Genomic DNA, 23,717 nt, shown 5'->3' on the forward strand with positions numbered 1-23,717 from the left:
AATTACAAATATTTATTTCTTCTCCCTCTGAAAAAAAGAGTTTGAAAACCAGTCCTTCAACCTGTGACTGGGCCAAAGCATTAAATACTTAATAAAACATGGAGTTCATTTAACCTAGCGAGGTTTAAATGGAGGCTTTTTTCATCTCTGGCTGGACTTGTACCATGAACTTTACAGCCATTATTTAATGAGCCGATACGCTGCTCTGATAATCATTGAGATAAGAGCTGTCTGTGTGAATCCATACACCGTGACCCCCTGACCTTCATCGTGTATCAGGGGCCGTATCATCTGATAACCGCGCGGTCGTATCCAGTGTCCGTAGCCGATCATCCTCTGCGTTCCTGTCAATCAACCTCTCAATTCAGCTGTCCTGTTGGTCACGCGTAACAGTAATAGTGTCTTCTCATTAGGAAAAGTTTATTAACCTGAAACCCTATATATTGATGGTCATTCAAAGTCTTGTTCAATTAAACATTTAATATAAGGGTTGTCATCGAGGAATAAGTGTTGTGTTTAATCATTTAGGACAGCTAGTCATCAAGCTCAGAGTGGCACTGACGTTACATTTCAGAATCAATCAAATCAACTTCCATTGATGCTCGTGGTTAATTCATGACCACGAGTGCATCAAGTATTAATCCCTGCAGCTATTTGAGAACCAGTGCATGGAGAAAGCCGCTATATTCTTTCAGCGTGGGCCAAGAAATGTCAATCACATTATTGGCACAATCTTTCAAAGTAATCAATAGGACAGTAGGACTGAGAGAGATTAAGTAAAGACTCCCATCTTATCTCCATGCCTTAGACGCTGTCATAATCTGCCACGCTCTTATTTATTCAATTAATACCACACCCGTGATGGCCGCTGGATCACCATGTCACTGGCTCCATCCCAGTCTCCCCGCCTGGTGGGACGGTTTAGTAGAAAACTGAGCCATGACAGGTTGCACATTACCGGATGTCTCAAGGTCAGCATCTCTTATTCCCTGAGGCTGAGGGGAGAATCGTGACACTGAGGTGCTTCCAGCACTGATTTCACTGCCGGTACGTTGTTTGCTTTGGAGAGCAAACGTTCTTCGCAGGGTGTGAACTTGTTGAAGGTTAGACACAATTTTGTGGATATTAAAAATGAATGCATGAAGCCTCAATCTAGTATAGTAAGAATAAAGGATGAAGATTAATATCAAATGGTTGCAGGAGTAGTAGGACATTCCATGTGAGGAGTGAGAAGAGGAGTTCAATGAGATGGATAAAAAAGCTGTAACTTGGGTATTGTGAGCATCATAGCAGCCAAGCATCTCCCGTTACCTCTGCAAAACTTTTTTGTGTTTTTTTCACCATTATTACATATTATATTATATTATATTATATTATAATAATATTATTTCACAAGTTTTTAGCAATTATACAATTAGATTAAACTTTAGGATTAAAGTAAGCAGACTGTATCTAAGCTTCTGGTGAAAAATAGCATTAGCATGTTGATAGACAAGTCCATTCTCTGACCATGTGCAGCATCCTGATAATAATCTAATTAATTGTGTTGTCTTTGACTGTCGTCAAGGAGCCCAGTCTTCTAACAGCCTGAGCAGAGGAGCACCTGCTCCTGTATGTGTGCGTGTGTGTGTGCATGTGTGTTTTTGTGTTGGAGAGTGGGAGGGGGTGTACCCAGGCTTTCTGAAACAGTATCTTTACAAGAGCCCCTGTAAGAACCCCTTACACCAGGATGGAAAGGAAGCAGAGTGAGCAGAGGAATAACTGCAGGGAATAACTCATAGAGATGCAGCAAAATGCCCCGAAAGATGAAAAACGAGGCTGCAATTAAAGTCGAGCATGGTAATATTTATTTTTACTTTATTTTCCTATGGAAAGAGCTGTGTTTAGTTTGTTTGCTTAGTGTGAATTTTTTTTGTTGAGTCTCCTAAATTTCTGCATGTTTACAGTTGGGATGGAGATTGATGTTGCGTCAGACAGTGGAAGTGAAGGTAGGTTTGTTTGCTTTTCCTTAAGTCTTCTTCTAAACCAAGTTTACTCTTTTACATTTTGTAGACTTTATTATTGTTCTTCGTACTTTCGACGGGCTCTTGGCTGATTTTCTAAAATGTGTATGTTTGTTTCAGATGAGGCCAGACGGAGGTTTAGAAAAGTAAGAGCCAAACCTCAACGTAAATTCAAACCAGTCAGCGATCAGGAGGACGACGAAGATGATGAGGAGGACGAGGCACCGAGAAAGAGAGTACGAAAGAAGAAGGTCAAGCCCCGGGACAGCGATGAAGAGGAAGACAACCAGAGTGTGAAAAGAAAAAGTTCAAAAGCACCGAGGAAGAAAGCCAAGGAAGAGAGCGAGGAGGAGAGCGAAGAAGAAAGAGAGAAAAGGAGAAAGCGAGGGACGGACTTGTCCAAAAAGAAGAAAGAGGACCAGAACAAGGAGAAGAAGGGAAATGTTAAAGGGAAACCAAATAAGAATATGGGTGGTGACCATGACAAGAAAAAGAAGAGTGGGAAATTGAGCAGGTGCGGTATTCTCTGAGAGAGGACTCTCACATACCTGCATGCTCCACAGTCTTTCCTCTGGCAGACTGCAGGGATACAAAGCTGGTGCAATTCCTTTCAATATTGTTGCAACCTGAAATGCATAAGTGATGAATAAGTTTACATGATGCTGATTTTGGCCGATGTGATGGATGGTGTAACCTAACTTGTTCATCCATTATTTAGGCTGCCATAAAATAAAGGCAACGGGACAAAACACCCTGAGACACCAGATACTGTTTCATTGGGAGTGTTTGGGAGTTGGCTGCATTTTAAATGTTGCAACTACCTGCTGTGACTGTCTAGTTAAAAAGGTCACCATTGACTTGTATGCAAGCTCTTCAAAATGATTGGAGGATTTTTTTCTCTGAGCTTGGCATATTTATTGGCATGCATTCACAACACGGTACATTTAGACTACTGTAGATTAATACTACTAAGTGAAGAAGTGACATACAATAAAGCAAAAATGGTGGCGCTGTTGCCCTTCAAATGACTAAGAAATTGTGTTGTATTTTGACATTGACGTTGACTTCAAAGCCAATGTGTGATGCAGTTTGAATGAGAAACGGCAAAGCATGCTGCCATAAAGAAAAACGTATGAAATGGGTGGAATCCGTCCCTCTCTGCTGTGCACAGGACTTTGACGTAAATGCTAATGGGGGCATGCCAACCTGCTCAAAGCGTCAGGTTAAGCTATTATATTTGCAATGCACGGTAAAGCACCAGCACGCACTAAATACAAAGAACAGATGGCTGATGGGAGCAGGCATATGGCCATAAACACGTATATTACTAGTTGAAAAGTGGTTAACGCAAATATGACTGAAAAAACAGCAATAATCAAGCAGACTAGTTGGTGTTCTAGGGTTCAGATTTGGTTCCTGTGGTGGATTTGGCATGTGACAGCTCTCTCCCTTTGTCAGCTCGTCTTCCGCCTCCTCTATTTCTGGTGAAGAATCGCTGTCGGAGGGAGAGATCGCAGCCCTGAAGGAGCAGGTAGAGGAGAAGAAGAAACTGATTGCTACGTTGAGGAACAAACCCTGGCGCATGAAGAAGAGGCTTGTGCTGCTCAAGTAAATAACAAAAACTCCTGTGCCTGCTTGCGTGTGATTACTGCAATCTTTGGTGACAGAATCCTGCTACTCTTTAGTGTTTTTGGTCATTGACTACTTGTTAGGGTTAGGGTATATGATCACTCATGTCATGTACATGTGATGTCGACCATTCATTGTTAAAACGTGTTAAAGCAGTTTTGTGCTTCTCTTTATCAGCGCTGTTAAGTCGCAAATCAAACCATTCATACTTTCAGGAGATTTGTAGAACCGAGCTTCAACATACAAAAAGGACTCAACAGAAAACACAGGGCATGGAAACTTGACATATAATAAGATCCAATGCCTTTGTTCATCAACATTCACAAATGTATTCAATAATGTAACACTAAACAACACCAGCACCCTTTACCCATCTCCTCAGTGTGAGAAGACATTACAGAGGGATAATAGTGTGTGTAGTATGTCTGTGTATGTACAGATCAGTGTGGGCAACCCGATAGGTGAACTGTCTTAACTCTTTCGTGAGCTTGACACTGTTTAATGCATGTTGTGGCAACTCTTCCTTCCGCTGTTCATAATTCATGCATCGCATTGCCAACAATCAGTAAGTCTTCCCAAATATGTCACTCTTCCTGTTGCTCCTGTCTCCGTTGATTAATTAGGTGGTCGGTTGGGAAAGTTGTGTTTTTCATTTGCATATTCCGCACATTACTTGTCTAATCGGGGGGATGTTTTTCTCTAAATGGTCCAACAGGGATGCACAGGGGTTTGTTGAAACATTTGAAGGAGCACTTGGGAAAGGAAAAGGAAAGAAGTTGTATGCATTCAAAGTCCTGATGACCAAGGTAATCTGCTCATTTTGTATTTGCTTAATACAACTTTTAAATGAGGATGATATTGTGATAATATATATATTTTTTTATTTCAGAAACTGATCAAGTTCAAACGGGACTTTGAGAACTTTAAGACAGCCTGTATACCCTGGGAGAGGAAGATAAAGGACGTAGAAAGTTGGTGCCGCAATGACATTATTGGAAAAATAATCACCGCTCTGTGGCCTCTTTGTTTCTGAGTCAAGTTCTCTGTTCTCTTAACTGCAGGTCACTTCGGTTCATCGGTGGCGTCCTACTTTATTTTCCTGCGCTGGATGTACGGCCTGAACATGGTGCTGTTTGGGTTCATGTTTGGCCTGGTGGTTCTGCCCGAGGTGCAGGTTTGCATGTTAACACAGTCGGCACATGACGATGTTGTACATGTTTTTGTAGCTCCTCTGTCTCACTCCCACACTCTTCTCCCCTGCTTTAGATTCTCATGGGTCTTCCGTACGGCTCCATTCCCAGGAAAACTGTCCCTCGAGAGGAGCAAGACACGGCCATGGACTTCTCCGTGCTCATCGATTTTGGAGTGAGCACGACCTAGACAGGACTCATGGGCGTCTTTATTTCATCAATATTTTAACAAGATGTCATGGTTTCACTAGCCATGTTTTTCTTAGTCTAGGGAAAGTTGCACCCTGCAGCAATTTGCACAGTTTTGATGCGTATCTGTATCAACAGGGATTCTGCAAGTACTCCTTTTTGTTCTACGGATACTACAACAACGATCGAACGATCGGGGTGCTGAAGTTCAGACTCCCTCTTTCGTACTTGCTGGTGGGAGTCGGCATCTTTGGATACAGCCTGATGGTCGTCATAAGAACGTAGGGCAAGACACAAATAAACAAACGTGTCGGTCTTCATGTAAACAGGGTGTTTTTTTTTCATGTGGTCTTCTTGCCTTCTCAGGATGGCTCGTAACTCAAATGAAGGCGGTGACGGGGGGGAGGAGGGAGAATTCACCTTCAGCTGGAAGATGTTCACCAGCTGGGACTACCTGATAGGAAACCCAGAGACTGCGGACAATAAGTACGCCTCCATTACCACCAGCTTCAAGGTGAGCAGGTGTGTGTCTTTGTGTTGGAGCATACGCAGTGTAACATTAACACTTTGATGCGTGATGATGGAAAAGAGGTAGAAAAGTTGATTCCCCTTATACCGACTTATTTTGACCTGCTGTAGGAGTCCATCGTGGATGAACAGGAGAACCAGAAAGATGAGAACATCCATCTCCGACGCTTCCTCCGGGTTCTGGCCAACTTCCTGATCACATGCACTCTCGGAGGCAGCGGATACCTCATCTACTTTGTTGTGAAACGTTCGCAGGACTTTGCAAAGATGCAACAAGAAAAACTCTCGTGGCTTGAAAAAAACGAGGCAGGTGGATATTAAGGACATATTATTGTTTTAAGACAAAATAAGGAGATTTTTAAGCGTTGCGGCTTGAAAATGAGAGTGAAAATGAGAAGAGTAACCTCCCCTTTCTTGTCCGATGTATCAGGTGGAGTTTGTGATGTCTCTGTTGGGGCTAGTGTGTCCTCCTCTGTTTGAAACCATCGCAGAATTGGAAAATTATCACCCTCGTATCGCCCTCAAGTGGCAGCTAGGACGAATCTTTGCCCTTTTCCTTGGAAACCTTTACACATTCCTCTTCGCTCTATTTGATGAGGTTAATGAAAAGGTACGACGGATATCTACGTATTTGTTTATTCCGGATGCTCGGCAGGTGTGGCACAGTTGTGTTTATAGATATTGGGCTTGATTTGGGGTGTATTTAAAAATCCTTTGCTAAAACCTCTGCTGCAATTTTTCTAGTGTCTGATACGTCACAAAACAAAATCTGCTTGAAGCTCAACAATTTAAGATAAGAATGACTTGCTTTTAAAATACTGTACCCACCGTCAGTTAAGCTACAAATCTTGTGGAGTTGTAACCTTTGCTTTAAAGCAAACGCTTATCCAAATGGAAATGGAGAGTTGTATCTGGCTTTTTATCCAACACTCATCCGGAAAGTGAAAAGCATTTTCTGAATTGTGTAACTACTCCTTTAAATCTAGGTGGCAGACTGAGCATATTCCCGTGGGTGTGACTTGTAGTACTTAAGTCAAGTTTGAGATTCGTTGCCTTGAATTAACTGAGATATTTTCTATTCTTCAGCTGGAGAAGGAGAAGTCCATCAGGAATGCCACTATATGGAATTTGCAACAGTACCACGCCAACTACAGCTCCTACTTCAACACCACAGATGTGCCACCTCCAAATGTGTCCCCGGCCGATGTCATCAGAGGACCCTGCTGGGAGAATGCAGTGGGAATAGTCAGTAGTGGCGTTAAACTGTTTTCCAATGGTGAATGAAGAATAATCGGTGTATAAACAGCACCAGCTGCAGTAGATACCAATTTGTATTGTTCAGTTTGCAGATTCATGCCTTTACTTTATCCTCAGATTAACCACAAAGAGGAACCTGATCATTTGAATTCATTGGTAGGTTTGTATTTAGTTTTATTTCTTTTACTTCATTTCTTGTCGGTTCCTGATGTCGTGCAGGGATTTGTGAAGCTGGTCGTGTCGGACATTCAGGTGAGCTACCTGACCATCCTGGTGGGGGACTTTCTGCGAGCTGTCATCGTCCGCTTTCTCAACTACTGCTGGTGCTGGGACCTGGAGGCCGGATTTGTGAGTGTGTTTGTTGGTCACCGTGTCTCTGCGTATATTATCTGTGAGTGTGTTCTTTTGAATAAACAATCAATAGTTTGTTTTTCTACCTACCCAACCAAACATTGTACACATGTTTTTTATGATGTAAAGATTGATTTACACCATGCTTGCGGTCATGTGGTCAAAGAAGGTGCATCCGTTTATGTCAACATTGCACAGCTCTCATGTCATTTAGCTATTATTGAACACTGTTTGAGTACAGCGCAGTTCGTGTAGCATCCAAGTCAACCTGACACCATAAGACGACATCTTACAGGACAGTTGATCCCTAACATCCAGTAACACAGGGCACTGCAACGAGAACTTAATTACAGAGAGAGAGAGAGAGAGAGAGCGAGAGAGAGAGACAGGGAGAGAGAGAGAGAGAAGCATAGCCATTTAAAAGTGATCAAACTGGAACATTAGCTCATTGGAGCATGATAACCACTTTGTTGTGTTGATTGCAGCCTTCATATGGGGAGTTTGACATCAGTGGAAATGTGCTGGGGCTTGTCTTCAACCAAGGAATGATATGGTGAATTACCCCTCGTGTTTCTGACACAAATGTGCTAATAATATCTAAGAAAGTGTGAACTGCATTCCTTGAAATTGTCTTATTTGTTTGACTGTTGACTGTAAAATCAATCACATTGAATCATGCTGTTTTCCTCAGGATGGGAGCATTTTACGCTCCCGGTCTGGTGGGTGTGAACATTCTGCGTCTCCTGTCCTCGATGTACTACCAGTGCTGGGCAGTGATGTGCTGTAATGTTCCTCACGAGCGAGTTTTCAAGGCCTCGCGGTCCAACAACTTCTACATGGGGCTGTTGCTGCTGGTGTTGTTCCTCAGCGTGCTGCCTGTTGTCTACACCATCATGACCTTGTCCCCGTCGTTTGACTGTGGGCCGTTCAGGTCAGCAAGAGATGGTGGACAGGGAAATTCATTAAATGTACAATGTTAGCTTGATAGATCGATAGATCGATCTTCTGCAACTTAAAAGAAACTCAGTCATTTAATTAACATAATGTATCAATCCCAAACTGTTTAAAAGCTATGGAGTGTATATATCCAAAGGTACTGTTTGTTCTTTGAAGGCTTTTAAATATTTACAGTCAGTCTGTCAGTTGCTCATCCTCCGTGTTGAGTAGTATTGAGCTACATGTTCTCTACTGTAATCGAACCCCCTTTGATGAGTATTCCCCTCGGGCAGGCACCACCACACTCACTGTGCAGTCCCTGTAGCGCAAAGCATGGCTGTGATCATGGACTTGTTAAAAACACATTTTTGTCCCCTAGTATTCCACTTTCTTTGTGGTAGCACTCCACTTGAGAGGCATTCAAGCCTTCTTTTGCCTAAACCGGCTCACATTTGTAATTCTGTGGGCCCTTTTCTATTGATATGCAACAAAAAATGTTGGCTAATGCATTTCATCCACATTCTTCCCTTAGTGGCCAAGACAAGATGTACGACGTTGTCATGGAGACTATAGAAAAGGACCTCCCATCCTTCTTAGCAAACATTTTCACATATGCCACAAACCCAGGACTTATCCTGTCTGCAGTCCTCCTCATGTTGTAAGTATTGCTCAAAAGTATTACTCCAAGTAAAGTCATTTCTTGGAGTGCTGACCTCACAATCTAATGACTTCCGTTTAAAGACTTCTAATAATGCACAACAGGTTGGCCCTCTACTACCTGAATGCCGTGTCAAAGGGATACCAGCGAGCAAACTTGGACCTTAAAAGGAAGATGAAAATGGTCAGTATGAATGTTGTTATGTCCAAGTTACGTTTTCATCTCTTTTCAATATTTCCTGTTTTTAGGACTGTCAAACACATGACTGTCTGCTTTAACACTTTAGGCACGAGACGAAGAGAAGAACCGCAGGAACAACAAGGACAGCACTAATCAAGTGATGAAAGACTTGGAGGACCTGCTGCCAAACAAGTGTCTAATACCGCCTCCCATCGCAGAGGAGCCAGCCCCACTTGGTACACACACACACACACACACACACACACACACACACACACACACACACACACACACACAAAGGGATATTCCTTTATTGCACCCGACTGTTCTCACCAAGCTTTTTGCTCTCTATCTGTTTTCCAAGATGCTGTAATTACAAAGGGCAGCAAGTCTCCCAAGATAAAACCAGGTGCAGCGGTAAAAGGGGTAAATCTGCAGAAGGATGTGTCGCTGGCTGCTCCAAACCCCAGAGCTGCAGTGACCTGTGCCCCGCGGCCAAGAGGTGGACCTCCTGGGAATTCCAGGGGACCTCAACCTGGACCTGGTAGAGGAAGAGGTCAGGGTAGACCCCCAAGGCGACACGAGTTATGATCCATGGACTGAAATAATTTACCGTAGATCACTGTCATACTGTGAATGGAGAGTGCCACTGCAATATCTTCTTTAAAGACTCTTTCTTTTAATTGTCTAAAATAAATTATGAACACACATTCATTTATTAACAGTTACTGTTATAACTGAGTATTTCAAATGTGCAATACTTAATACTTAATCAAGTATTATTAACCAGTGACAATGGTCACTTAACCAGTTAATCAATGCAAAAGCACACTACAACATCCACAGTCCGGTCCCTTAATATCTGCAAATTGAAGGTGGAAATGAGTTGAGAGTGTGTGGAAAGTAAATGACACAGACATTACTGTTTTACCTGTACCCGCACTAAAATGTATAAAACATAAAATCATGTTTACTGCATTGCAACCCGTGTAAAGTTTACTGTTTTAAAATACAAAAGCTAAAATATTTTTTTTCTGGCAAAGTGCTATTGAAAAAACAGGTAATCTTGATTTACATAACAGACAATGATGGAAAACATGCTGTTGACTAAAGTGTTAAATATATCTAAGATTGAAAACATAGATCACAGAAATATAAAGGGGTAGAGACACGGTATGAAAAATAAATTGTAAGAATAAGAAGAGTATATCTTAGAAGAAATGACGGCAGTAAATGTTCATAGAGTGACACAGCATCAATGATGCCTTCAAAATAACATCAAAACTGAGTAGGATTTTAGAACATGCAACATTTTACAAACGGCGCCCCATAGCTTACAACATGTATGAAATACTCACCGAGTCAGCCTCCTCCACCTCGCACAGCAGCTTCCCTGAGGTGGCATCAGTGACAGGAATCTTTCTCCCGCTACAGGACTCCTGCCACTCGTTATTGATGAACAACTGTGAATCCAACAGAGAATTAGAAAATGAATAACACGCACAGGGGGCGGCACGGTGGCGTGGTGGTTAGCACTGTCGCCTCACAGCAAGAAGGTCCTGGGTTCGATTCCGCCCAGTGGCCTTTCTGTGTGGAGTCTGCATGTTCTCCCCGTGTCTGCGTGGGTTCTCTCCGGGTTCTCCGGCTTCCTCCCACAGTCCAAAGACATGCTCTGGGGATCAGGTTAATTGGGGACTTTAAATTGCCCGTAGGTGTGTGAATGGTTGTGTGTCTCTGTGTTGCCCTGCGATTGGCTGGCGACCAATCCAGGGTGTACCCTGTCTATCGCCCAAAGTTGGCTGGGATGGACTCCAGCCCCCCCGCGACCCTGAGTGCAGGATAAGCGGTTTGACAATGGATGGATGGATGGATAACACGCACAGGAAAGAAACAAAGTTTATATCCCTTGCCCTCCCAGCGCCTCACTCGTTGTCTCAGCAGATGAAGGACTGTCCTAAACCAATGGAGCAGGGCATCGGCTCTCCTCAGCATTAATAAAGATGTTAAGTGGGAGATGTTTTGTCGGCTCTGATATCTTTCATGAGATATGCTTGATTCAGTGAAATACAAACCAGATGATTATGCTAGAACTGCCCCCCAAGGTAAACATGGTATCATTTAATTTTTAACCAATGTCACATCATTTTAATCACAAGTTAACTCCCCAATTTAAAACCCCCTACATGGGTTTCTCTGCAGTTCTGAAGACATTGCTGTACTAAAACCTGAGTGGTCGCATTCCAATTCTTTTTAAATCCATAAATTCTGTGTAGATATTGGCAGCTTCCCACAGCACAAAACCGGAGCTCCGTTGTGGATCTTTCCTCACATTTTTTTGGACTTCAGTTGTAATGTTCAGCTTACCTGGGTGTACTGAATGTGGGGCTCTAGGATTGGCTTCGGGAGGTCCTGCGTCTCAGCTCCGTCTACATGCTCCGGTTTGTGGTTCTGATTTTGACCTTGATGGTTGCACCCGTTATCCGACTGTTGCTGGTACCCGTTTTCAGGCTGAGAGTTCATGTCGCCATGTTGTCTCTCTGAAAAAGACACATCCTCTTGAACTTGTACGTGTGCACGCCCATACGCCGTGCTGCATGTGTGTGTGGATCACAGAGTGAAAATACTCTCTTTTATCATAACCCCGTGTGCAAGTTGCTATCCCGACTCGCTGGAGAGAAGCTGTGCCAAATGAGGCACTGCCATTGTCAGCAGGGTAACACCACAGGGTCAAGGGTCACGACAGGCACCGTAAAGTCGGGCTGGCTCTGAGCTGTGGACTGAGCTGACCTCTCTTGGAAAGAGAGGATAGAAGAACAGCAGGGAGTGTGTCCGGGAAAAAGGTCCGCTTCATCATATTTGCCAGAAAAGGCTTTGATTCTAAAATGGGCTCAACTATAAAAAAAAAAGTGAAGGGTTGCATGAAAATAAATTAAAGAGATAATTAACAATATTCTACATCGCACACAGAGATATGTAAGGTGGAACAGAATACTACTGTTGCCTACACATGAAACATGATCACATCATAGTATGTAGTCTACATACTGTATGTTTTTTGACATAACATTAGCCCATTCATAATGACTCTACTAATGACTTTAGCTTTGGAAATATCTGTCATCGTTTTCTTCCTTTAAATGTTTTACTAGGCTTGATACAAGTAAAACATTTACTACATTTATAATTGACAATCATTAAGGTCACAACAAACAACAACTTTAGATTATTCATATTTTTATTAATATATAATATTATGTATTATATTAGTGCAGCATAAGAAAAGCGAAAATTAAAAAGTATTTACGGTTCAGTCAAAAGCACAATTAAACTTCAATTAAAAGGTGGTAAAATACACTTTTACCAAAAATATGTTCTGGAGATTTGTTCACGCTGTGGGATGCACACTAACTAACCGCTGAGCTTAAACATTTTATTTTAACCAGTCCATTATTTTCAAAACCAAATATAAAACGGGAAACCGAAAACCTCGTAATCAAAACGTATCCTACCTGTGTTGAATGCGGATAAGGCGCCTCTAGTCTGGCAGTTTCCATCTCCGATGACAGGCATGTTGCGGCTGTCTGCCTCCCCTCACATGCAGTCAGAGGCCGAGCAGCTTTAAATACCCTCCACGCTCAGGCCTCACGGCTACCGTCCTCCATCCCCTGCGGTTCCCTTTGCACATGTTAATGCTATAATAAAGGCTATGCTGTGAGTCAGCAAATGTAGTATTTATGTAATGACTAGTTTTGGAATGGTCCAACTAATGCCATATTGTTGGTGTGACATTAGTCAAGATTTTGCTACTTTTCATTTGGTGATTAAATCTGATTTTCTTAAGGTCATTAAAAACACGTTGTTCCTTAGGTTAAAGTCCATTGACCAAGTCTGATTAAAAACAAAACAAAGTTTGGTGTCTTGGATTAATTGAAGCCTAATAAAATAGGCTTTCAGTTTACTGAAAGCGTCGCTTCTAATTCTTCATTGTCTCCCTTGTCAGCCCGCGGCAGAGGTCCATGAGCCAAAAAACGGCAAACATAATTGGGAAGATGTTTGCCGTGATAAGGGGCCTCCTGCTGCTTCACTGTCTCCCAGGAACAATGCGGTCACATAACTTTGTCTGGCGCGCCGGTTTTAATCTTGGTTGTTTGGAAACACACACATCCGTTTGAGAAGGTACTGTACTTTACACTGTACTACGATCAACCTAATTGTGCTCACACAGTAGAAACCATCTTTTCGTATTGTATAGTTCTATTTTTGTCAAGCAGTTTTGTAGTTAATAGTTGTAGTTAGTTGTACTGTGAGTTGGGCAAACGTATGTTTCATAGTGACAGATTTTTGATCAAAGCATGTAGCATAATTGTCACGGAGGACATGGGAGTCTGCCTAGTTTAGTCACACTTTTTGGCAATATGTGTGTGTGTGTGTGGGGGGGGATTAGGACTGTCTGAACAACCTTGGTTTCAGGGTTGATATGAACAACACATTCTCCTTCTAGACACTTCTCCATCTAGTCAGTCTCTACAGAGAGAATGTCGGTCTCGGCTCTGTCTTCGTCTGGAGAGGACGTGAAACACCGGGTCAAAGGAGCCGTCGTTCAGTCTGACAGCGCCGGGTGTCTCACAGTTGAGCTTGAGCTAAATTGACGGCTCGATGGAGAGTGATTAACAGAAGATAAGAAAAGGAACTAAAGATGGAAAGTTCGAGAACAGGAGAAGGATGTAATACAGGCATGATTAGGGCAATGAAGACATTTGAATTGGAGCGTAAAAGCTTGAGGAGAAAAAGGTAGAGGATATTGAGCTTGAAAAAAAGGGAGAAACTTGGTAGATTGCTTGCAGAGGCCCAAAAGGCAACATATGTTATGTCGAGAAATGCGATGACAGTCCAAACCGCATGCGAAGTTAAGTGAGTCAAACAACAGACAGCACCCTCTTGTGACACATTATAGAGATCACATTCATTATAAAAAAGCTGTTTGTGGAGAGGAAGTACTCCGGTCCTTTAGTATCATCATTTTTAATATTTTTTTTCATTCTGTAAAAGTGAAAGTCCTTAATTCAAATTGAAAGTACTTGGTTATTGGTGGATGTCCCTGGAAGACTTTCAGAGTACTCTTCTGGAAGGTTTTAGCCAGGAGGGGCGCTTCTCGTGAATGTGTTCGGTCTGTGGTCATTCGCTCTCACTGGCTGGTCAGGATGGACTCGTACTTTGAACTGGGCCAAGTTTCTCGCCATGTGTGCCTCTCCATTGTTAACGGGCAGCAGCTCCCTCTGCAGGGGGCCTGTAGCTGTTCAATGGGACGTCCTGTACTGCGAGCTACTCCCACCAGAAGATCAGAGCACAACCTTCTGCCCGAGTATTTTGGTCTCAGTTACTACTTTTATTCACGTCAAGGTGCATGGTGAGTTTTCTATAAAAATAGTTTCTCATAGCTAAGTTTTCACCTTTTATGCTTTATCTTTTAACACTCTTCCTCACTCTCAGTATTTAGAGTTTACCTGGCAAGATGAGAGTGACATTTGGGATTTTTCCCATCAAGGAGAACACGTGTGCTTCTCTGTCTAGTGTCACAGTTGTACTGTGTCTTATCAACCTCCTCCTAATGGCCCTTGTGTGCCGAAAGAACCACTGCCACAATTCCCGATTGGACCACACAAAATACCCCACTCCTCCCGGCCCCACGCCGTGGCCCCTTGTCGGCAATCTGCTCCAGATGGGCGACCAGATTCATCTTTCTCTAACACGCTTGAGGCTCCAGTACGGCGATGTTTTCAAGGTATGTACAGTAGAATGTTTTTGAAATGTTGTGGTCAGACAAGATGATTGAGAATTTTTCTTTTTTTACTTCCGTCATTCGTTCCCTCCTTCACTCTAGATGCGTCTCGGCTCTTTAACCGTTGTCGTCCTGAGTGGGCACAACACCATCAGACAGGCGTTGGTTCGGCAGGGGGAAGCTTTCGCCGGGCGACCTGACCTCTTCACCTTTTCTGCCGTGGCCAACGGGACGAGCATGACTTTCAGTGAGAAGTATGGACCGGCCTGGATGCTCCATAAGAAGCTCTGTAAGAACGCCCTCAGGTCTTTCTCCCGGGCGGAGCCCAGAGAGTCTGGTGCCACCTGCCTGCTGGAGGAGCATGTCTGTGCTGAGGCAGCTGAGATGGTGGAGGTGATGTACGAACAAGCTGCTGCTGAGAGGGAAATGGGACACAAGGTGATGGGTATTGATCCGGTGGTGCCCGTCGTGACCTCGGTGGCAAATGTCGTCTGTGCCCTCTGTTTCGGGAAAAGGTACGACTACAACGATAAGGAGTTCCTCACTATAGTGCACATCAACAACGAGGTCCTGAGGATCTTCGCGGCGGGAAACATGGCTGATTTTTTCCCTGTGTTTCGTTACTTTCCGAGTCCATCTCTGAGGAAGATGGTCCAGCACATCCAGAGGATGAACGGATTCATGGAGCGCAGCATCGAGGAACACATAAACACCTTTGATAAGGTAAAGGGGCTGGTTGATGAAAAAAAACACAACCAAAGGAAAATGCAGAATTACACGCTGACACATCACAGGAAAATCAACCATTTCTATTCCACAGGATGAAATTGTGTTTTGATTTTAGGCTGTCAATGTTGATTGCTTGTTGAAAAAAAAAAGTAAAATGGGTGAAAAAAAATCCTAATTTAAAGGTTTAAAAGAAGGAGTTACAATGTTTCACATGTTTACCATAACCAAGCCACCAGAATGATGTGTTAAATATCTTAACACGGTATTAAGAATGACAACAAGAACACCAGTATGTATTATCTTAACCAGTCTATTGTAAAGCGACCACATTTTTAAAGTATAGTTTTCGTCATATCAGTCCTACTAATTTAACATTCACCACTTAATCTGGCATTGCACCCATACTGTAGTAGCTGTGAGTGAAAATCCAGCCAAAAAATAACAAACAAGTTCCCTGGGAAGGACCTTTGTTCTTGTGCAGAGTGGCTAAAATTTTTGCACGCACTCTAATTAGGAATTAGCATCCCACTGGATGACACGTGTCATTCCATAACTGATGGCAATAGTGACTTTGAACATTTATACTTGCATTATGTTCAATCATTATTGATGCAACGGGAAATTTCCCATCCTATCATGCGTGTTTCTGATTGCAGAACTATATTCGGGACATTACGGATGCTCTGATTGCACTCTGTGAGGACAGAGAAGAAAATCAGGATACATCTCTGCTCTCCAAGTCACAGATAATTCACACTGTCGTAGACATCTTTGGAGCAGGTGAACGGAGGCTCAACATTAAAAATGGATTATATTGATAATGACGATTACCCTCCTTTAACTGCAGTTGTGTTGTTTGTAATTTTCTAAAGGATTTGACACCATCATTGCTGGTTTACAGTGGAGCCTGTTGTACCTGATCAAGTATCCTGATATCCAGGACAGAATACACCAGGAGATAGGTACTGTCTCTCCTTTTTTTGTATACAAAGATGAATTATCATCCGAGAGTGAGCCAGAAAACTCTAACTGGCTCATGCAAAGGAGTTACCATATGCATCTTATCTAAAGACAAATAAATCATGCAATGGTGAATAGCGAGGCCCCGTCCAACTTCTGATTGATGAATGACTCAATTCTCATTGTCCCGAAATAATGTGACTAAATAATGATTTAAATGAATGAGCTGAACAAATCTGGCTGGAGGTTTATTATTCATGTGCCAAAACTGATAAAACTGTAATTAACTGTATATGGTGCTGCACACAGTGGCTGTAAATATTTGAGATATGGAATAGATCCAAATTGAATGGCTCCTGTTTGTCAGGAAAGTGCTAAAACATATGTTTGATTAACTATTTTTAATGAATCTCTTTGTATAACATGAATCATCACCACACGCATTTGATTATTAGGAATTATAAAAAAATATCAACCCGGGGACCTTCCACAAATCAGAAAGCCAGAGGAACTCAAAAGATCGCTCCAATTTGCTGACGCTAGAGCTACTTTTGAAGCGTGTTGACAGAACTGGTTCCGTCTGTTCTGAGGCACGTTGCATTTTCTGAGAGAGAGAGACAGGGAGAGAGAGAGAGAGAGACAGGGAGAGAGTAAGAGGAGACAGGATGAATCAGAGAGGGAGGCGCACACAACCAGAGAAAGGAAGGTTACAGAGTTGTTCCCACCCGACACAAAGGCAGTAACACGCAAGGCACATGATCTGAACACAGTTAGAAAAGTGTTCACTCTTCGCTCATTTTAATTGCAACTTAAGTCTGAGTATAAAGGCTACGAAATACTCTTGTGTAAAATAAAATAGCTTCCCAGTTTTCTGTTTCTGTTCTCTTTCGTAGACGACCACATCGGCATCGCCAGACTGCCCATGTTTTCAGATAAGCCCAAGATGCCTTTCACAGAGGCGTTCATGTATGAAGTGTTTCGCCACGCTTCATACGTCCCGTTCACCATTCCTCACTGGTAAAGCAGTAGTTCTGTTCACAGTACTTTCATGTTTGCAGTTTTGATGTTAACGCCTTACTCGCCGTTTTTTTCTCCCCTTCAGTACCACAAGAAACATCACTCTGAACGGATACTTCATTCCCAAAGACACATGTGTCTTCATTAACCAGTATCAAGTCAATCATGATCTGTGAGCACCAATAAATTTGACTTTCACAAAACAAGTGCATGAGTTAAGACTAACGTTATTCAACTCCTGCTTTTCAGTGGTTCATTGGTCTTTTTTTCCCTCCTAGCGACCTTTGGGGCGACCCGGACAGATTCCGTCCTGCACGCTTCCTGGGATCCTTGGGACTCCTCAACAAGGAGCTGACGGAGAAGGTGCTCATCTTCGGCGTGGGGAAGAGACGCTGTCTCGGTGATGGATTGGCACGTTTGGAGATGTTCGTGTTTCTCACTACGCTGCTGCACAGGACGCGGATTGAAAATGTTCCAGGTCAGCAGCTGGATCTCAGCACCGATTTTGGTCTGACCATGAAACCACGTCCGTATAGGATCACCATCTCCTCAAGGTTTTAGACCAAATGATGTGTGGAAGAGTGTGGCTGTTGTGGAACATCGCCACACACATTCTGATTATTGTGTTTAGTAGCCACCATATTTGGATAACCTAGTAAAGCCACAGAGATACAGTTCCTCTAATCTTGGTGCTCTCCGACGAGTTTCTTATTGACAAATGTGATCAAGTCTACACATGAAAAACCAAAAGGGAAATATACTCTATTTGCAAAATTGTGTTGATAGCCGGACACAATATTCAAGGCAATTGAGGGTCATTCAAAGTCCTTCTGTGCCTGAACTTTAAGGTCCCTCAGCCTTCAATCAAACCGCAATAAAAAATTAACATGAAAACAGACCGTCATTAAAAGCCTTTATTTTAAAGATTGACTGTGAGCGCTTCAGGCCTCAAACAGGTCTCATATTAGAGTGAATCAATATTTACTTTAGTGGACACATTTCTTTGGTCCAGACTGTTTTGGATTTTGAATAAAATCTCTGACAAAACTGACAACTTTCTATAACTCTAAACATGTCAAATAACCGCTTGAAATATCTGATCATATCACCATATTATTTTAGGAAAATAATATAATATTTACTACAACATATCGATATTGTGGAGTAAAACTATTTTTGTTGAATATTGTACCATCTACACTGATAAGTTGTATCTATAACCTTAATAAAAATAGGGAAATGATTAACGTATGTGTTGCTGTGCCATTATTTGTCTATATTGTAGAAGTAGTGTAAATCTTAACTTGTGTGTTCAATGACTTACAAAAACAACTTTAGGCCTTTATTTACTGTATTAAAGGCATCATTTCCAGTCTTGCTGTGTGTGGTCATGTATACAAACCATTTGCAGTGGTGAATTTGTTTGTGTGGGTTAATTACCGAAACAAACTAAGATGAGACCTCGGGCCTCTCATCAACCCTGATCCCTCTGTAGTCTCTGTGTCTTTGTTCATGTCCACAGAGCTCACAGTATGATTTAAACTATCATTGAAGAATAAGCAAATCACAGTGAACATGTGCTTATGGCGTCCGATCTAAAGGCGCAAATTAAACCCAGCACGCAAAGCGGGGAATCGTGGCTCTAATGTGGCGCAATGCAGAGGAGAACTTGTGGGCCCAACGGTTCAGATAAAGCAATAACGAACGGTTCAAAATCATATCAAAGAAAGGAGAACCTTGAAGGCCTAGTTAATTTGTTTTATTGACACTGACAAATCAAAAAATTGAAAATCTGCTATGTTCCCCTTCCAAAGATGTAATTAAGGTGTTTTCACCATATGTCATAAAGCTCTAGTTTTAGTAGACATTTTGTAAAAACAAAACAACCCATGATTGAGAGACCATTCCCATCCATGGGGTTTGAGTATAGGAATAGAAGGAGTTAATTGACCCTAAGGATGTAACCTCTCTAATAGGCCACAAACTAGTCGAATTTTCCCACTTGCATGACTTCCTATCTGCCTCTTGGGTCAAACATGGGGCCCTGTTCTGTGGGGGCCTCATTCTATAGACCGAGGCATGCAGCACCCGTTGACAAACTGCACGCAACTGTGCAGCCCAATAGTGATGTCATCCGTTCTGAACCGTCACCTATTATTCAACACCACAAGCATCCCCTTTCCAACCCATATGTTCATATGCAGGTCATCACATTGATTATATCCATCGAACTAATACGATTCATTATGTCATCACTGAGGTCACAACTAAACCAATACCTATTTTATATCGCCCGTCGTAATTCACTGTTTTGTCTTGAATGAAAGATTTGAGCTTCTCATCAAGGTTGCATTCAAATGGAGTGATGTTCATAATCAGAAGGGTTTTGGCATTTCCACCCTGAGATGGATGAACTACATCCCTCTCAGGTTTTATTTCATTCAAAATCCAAAGTATGCTGCTTGTATTTCATCACATGTGTCAGCTTGCTCTGTCTGTATGGCACACAGGGAGTGGAACATCTCGTTCTGATTTATTATCCTTACAAAAACATCTGAGCAAACCTTTAGCTGGTGGTCCTTGGCACCGGTCTTGGCTGCTCTCCCACTGGCTGCCAGGTCCACGAGGTTCAGCTTCCCGCTACTCACACTCCCATTGGTCAGACTTCTGCTTTCAACCAGGATGCAAACAATGAGATGGGCGCGAGAACGCTCCAAATTCATCTCTTGGGAAACATCGGGAACAACATAAAAGGCTCTTAATGATGGGTTACCCTCTGGCCCGCAAATACTCATTATTTTCTTATTATTGAACTGGAATCTTAAGACCAGCATTCAGAAAAATTGATGGTTTTGGTTATTATCTCAGAAAATAATGGAAAGTGATACATAATAATTATGAGATTGCAATTTCCTAGGACACAAGAGTCTTAAAAAACAGTTTAAAAACCATATAAAACAGAAAATGTTCAAATTTCAATATGACTTAAATTATCAAATGATTGCAATGAATAATTGAATCGTCCAGATCTTGTTAAGTTGTATATGATTACAAATGGAAGGAAAAGTATAATTAAATAATAATTATAATTAAAACTGTATTTAAATGAAATAAAAACAATAGTTAGTAAGGAAAAGTTCACTTATAACCAATCTGGTCCTTATAATATATTATTCTACTAATTGTGGTCAATTCATTTTTAGTGTTCCCTCTGATTGAAACACTAGGCTCATCCTATAATGACTCTGGTGACCTGAGTGAGTCTTTAAAACAAAGGGTGTCCTCTTCCTACAGGATGCTGATTCACAGTTTGGCTGCTCAGCCACTCACCGCCCAGTCCAGTAATGATGTACCTAGCTGTCTCTCCGCCACACTGACTGTAACTAACGCAATTAATCCAAACCATTTAGCAGGGCCCGGTTTGAACTTGGCAGCATGGCACGGTACAGAAGAACTCACTGGTGGAAGCGATGTTTTCTGTTGGCGCAGGCCTGCTGGAACAGAGCGCAAAGCTCCTGGGCAGTGGAGGCCCCTTTTTTGTCTCTGCTCCTTGGCCAAACACAGCCCCTCTTCTGCTCCTCTTGATCTCCACCCGCCTTGCCGGACTATGGGACTGGGGCTGTGCCTGGGCCTCACCAGCCGGGCTCACAAACGGGTCCCGCAGCCCGTCACTGTACAACGCCAGCATATGCCGAACCCTGAGGTAAAGGATGGAGGTCGAGGAAAGGAGGCCGTTGAGAGAGGCCATGCAATTGATGTTTCCCATCTCCCAGATAAGATCAAACGACTGTGAAGTCTAATTTGGTGCTGTTCTCCTGTATGATATGGCATTAAAAGATCTTGGCATCTTGGCAGGTGTAGGTCTTCCCAGAACCCCTTAGATACAGATAGAAAGATACAGACATTGAGACCTTGAGAAGCCTCAGCATGGAACACTATGTCAAATTGAAACTCCCTCGGTCCACGAGGTGTCGCCACAGCGACTGTCTTTACTGTCTTTACTTTCTTCTTTGTCCATCTGCTGACGGTCTACTTTATCTCATGCTCTGTGAGCTCTGGTCTCATCCACTGCACTGCAGATAGCATGAGCCTATACAACAAAATAAAGTGCTATGAATAGAACTAAGTCATGAAATCAAGGTGATGTCTAAGACAAACAGGATGCAGAAAGTATTTTCTCCATCCAGCTAAATAGGGAATACAGTATTTAAATTAATTCGATACACGGGTAGTTAGCATTTGGTTTACAGGCTGCATACTTGAACAGCACTTTGTGTACGTCGGTGAGAAGCAGGATGCTGCAGGGTGGCTGAGGGATGGGAGGGATGTGACTCTTCTCTGCCTCCAGCAGCTCAGTGATCTCTCTCCGTCTGCTACGGACTTTCTTTCAGTTCCTCCAGACGCACTTTAGGTCCCTCCAGTGGGCGATCTGATTCATTGCAGGACTGCATATGGACACCCCGACAGCACAGACTAGTCATGAAGACCTGAAACTTCCCTAAAAATTAAAACACCAATGGGAGGGTATCAGGGAGTTCTTAATAATTTGACCATTTTCTAATTATTGTTCCTCTGAAGGTGTCTCAGAAATAATTTTTTGCTATATAATTAGAACCGTAGACAATGCACAGATATGATCAGTAGACTGCCATTGGAACCGATTCCAACCCACTGTTGTCGATCTGGAAGTCCTTTCAGTGTTCACCTCCCTGAACAACTTCCTGCTGATCCTGTGATAATGCTGTCAACACTTCTTGGACTTTCCCTACTCCGTGTCTTGCCATTTGCAGCTCCTGCAGTGCTGACCAGAGTCACAGGAGACTCAGCCTGCTGGTGAACAGTTCCAGCATTTTGCTCTAAAAGAATGACCAGAACAACGTTGGTCTGAAAATTGTGCATGACATTTAAAATGTATCCTCATATATGGTAACAAGGATGTGCTCCGGTTCAGAGAAGCACAAAAGAGTTTATGAAGACCACCAGATTCCTTAGTAACCTTTTCTCTAAGCCACTGGAGGGCATCCTCATTACTCCTCATTCTATCCGCTGTCTGGTGTTCCACCAGCTGCTCATTCTGTGCAGTCAGGGCCTGCAGGAAAAATGAAGAATACATCTGTACATGAAACTGTTTAATGTTTCATTTACATCCCCTGTAAAATGACAGACGAAGGGTGGAGAAGAGTTTGAGTGTTTTTTTTTTAAAACAGTAAAAATGGTAGTGAGAACTAAGTGGTCTACATGAGAGTTGCAGAGGCCGGCATCAGATACCAAGGAGAAAGACAGGAATAGGAGTTGATTAGGCTTGATATGTAAAGGCACTTTGGTAGAAGGTACTGAAGGAGAGATTGGCTGACCGTCACTGACCGCAACGCAGTTCTCCCAGTCAGCGTTCTACTTCACAACCTTCTCCTGGCAGAGGTTTTGTCACCGCGGTGAACTTGTTGGGGTTGTTTTATTTTGTCTGGTCTTTTGTCTTGTCCTTTCCTGTTTTATTTTGAAATGGTAACTCTCCTCTCGTTTCTGGTCACTTACTCTTTTGTTTTGATAATCTTTCATAGTGCCTGCAGTTTTAAGGAGCGTTTTTTTGTTAAGTGGCGTGGCCTCCGTCTAAAAGAGTGCTTACCCAGTATTCTGATAAAGTTAAAAGCCTTTTTGTTTTCCTCCTTTTTATTATTATATTTTTATAGCTCGTATTTATTTCTCTTCCCTGGAGAGATCCAGTCTTACTAATGAAGACTACAATTCCCTTAAAACCCTGCAACTGTGTCCTGCCGGGCCGTGACAGGTTTAGGATTATCTTCAGTGTTCATCTTGCTCTGGTGATTTGATCTGATCCTCTGCGTGGTCCAGATCACACAATCACCTGTGCATCACTGTTGCGGTGTATTGGGGCCTCTCCTCACCTGGTTCTCTCATGCAGTGGCCTGAAAGACCTCTCCCAGTTCTTGCACCATTGCCAGGTGTTGTCTCTTCATCGCTTTCATGTTCTCAGTTATCTGGTTCTGGATTTGTAGTATGCACACAAACACCTCACGTATACACAAAATGGCATCCTGGTTGCCTTGCATATCTATTGCCTTCCAGGCCACACCAGCAGCATCAGTGCAGCCATGTGAGCGTGAAGAAAGAACACAACACAGCACTGACAGGGACTTCATTGTGCATGCCCTCTCACTGAACAACAAACACAGAGTTAAGTCACATGTCTGCTCAAAACACAGTTTCATTAGAGTTTGGAGTCATCTGTTTTGTTGGGTGGTACAACTGGTGGTATAACTCCTGGTCTGTGTGGCTTCCCAGCAGTGATGCTG

The 23,717-nt window shown here is 42.6% G+C and overlaps 3 protein-coding genes across 3 annotated transcripts; 2 read left to right on the forward strand and 1 right to left on the reverse strand.

Annotated features, from left to right (window-relative positions):
* The first annotated feature begins 1,611 nt into the window (after positions 1-1,611).
* On the forward strand, positions 1,612-9,512 carry tmc2b (transmembrane channel-like 2b). The gene is made up of 20 exons (XM_040194593.2): positions 1,612-1,839; positions 1,947-1,988; positions 2,124-2,517; positions 3,462-3,611; positions 4,348-4,438; positions 4,522-4,603; positions 4,694-4,800; positions 4,899-4,997; positions 5,150-5,292; positions 5,378-5,525; positions 5,651-5,845; positions 5,970-6,149; positions 6,626-6,784; positions 7,016-7,144; positions 7,633-7,700; positions 7,839-8,078; positions 8,616-8,741; positions 8,846-8,924; positions 9,028-9,157; positions 9,286-9,512. Exons 1-20 carry the CDS (start codon positions 1,794-1,796, stop codon positions 9,510-9,512), a joined length of 2,835 nt encoding a protein of 944 aa, XP_040050527.2. The 5' UTR covers positions 1,612-1,793.
* Positions 9,215-12,521, reverse strand: LOC144386306 (aldehyde dehydrogenase 1A1-like). The gene is made up of 3 exons (XM_078086858.1): positions 12,431-12,521; positions 11,286-11,458; positions 9,215-10,384 (listed from the first exon to the last, which is right to left on the reverse strand). The coding sequence occupies exons 1-3, from the start codon at positions 12,489-12,491 to the stop codon at positions 10,256-10,258; spliced, it is 363 nt and encodes a 120-aa protein (XP_077942984.1). The 5' UTR covers positions 12,492-12,521; the 3' UTR covers positions 9,215-10,255.
* Positions 12,522-13,797: 1,276 nt separating this feature from the next.
* cyp1d1 (cytochrome P450, family 1, subfamily D, polypeptide 1) lies at positions 13,798-18,646 on the forward strand. Its single transcript, XM_040194588.2, has 7 exons — positions 13,798-14,703; positions 14,803-15,423; positions 16,086-16,209; positions 16,302-16,391; positions 17,283-17,406; positions 17,492-17,578; positions 17,685-18,646. The coding sequence occupies exons 1-7, from the start codon at positions 14,434-14,436 to the stop codon at positions 17,965-17,967; spliced, it is 1,599 nt and encodes a 532-aa protein (XP_040050522.1). The 5' UTR covers positions 13,798-14,433; the 3' UTR covers positions 17,968-18,646.
* The last annotated feature ends 5,071 nt before the right edge of the window (positions 18,647-23,717 follow it).

Source organism: Gasterosteus aculeatus, chromosome 13, assembly GCF_964276395.1.
Source record: "Gasterosteus aculeatus chromosome 13, fGasAcu3.hap1.1, whole genome shotgun sequence".
Classification (NCBI taxonomy): Eukaryota; Metazoa; Chordata; class Actinopteri; order Perciformes; family Gasterosteidae; genus Gasterosteus; species Gasterosteus aculeatus.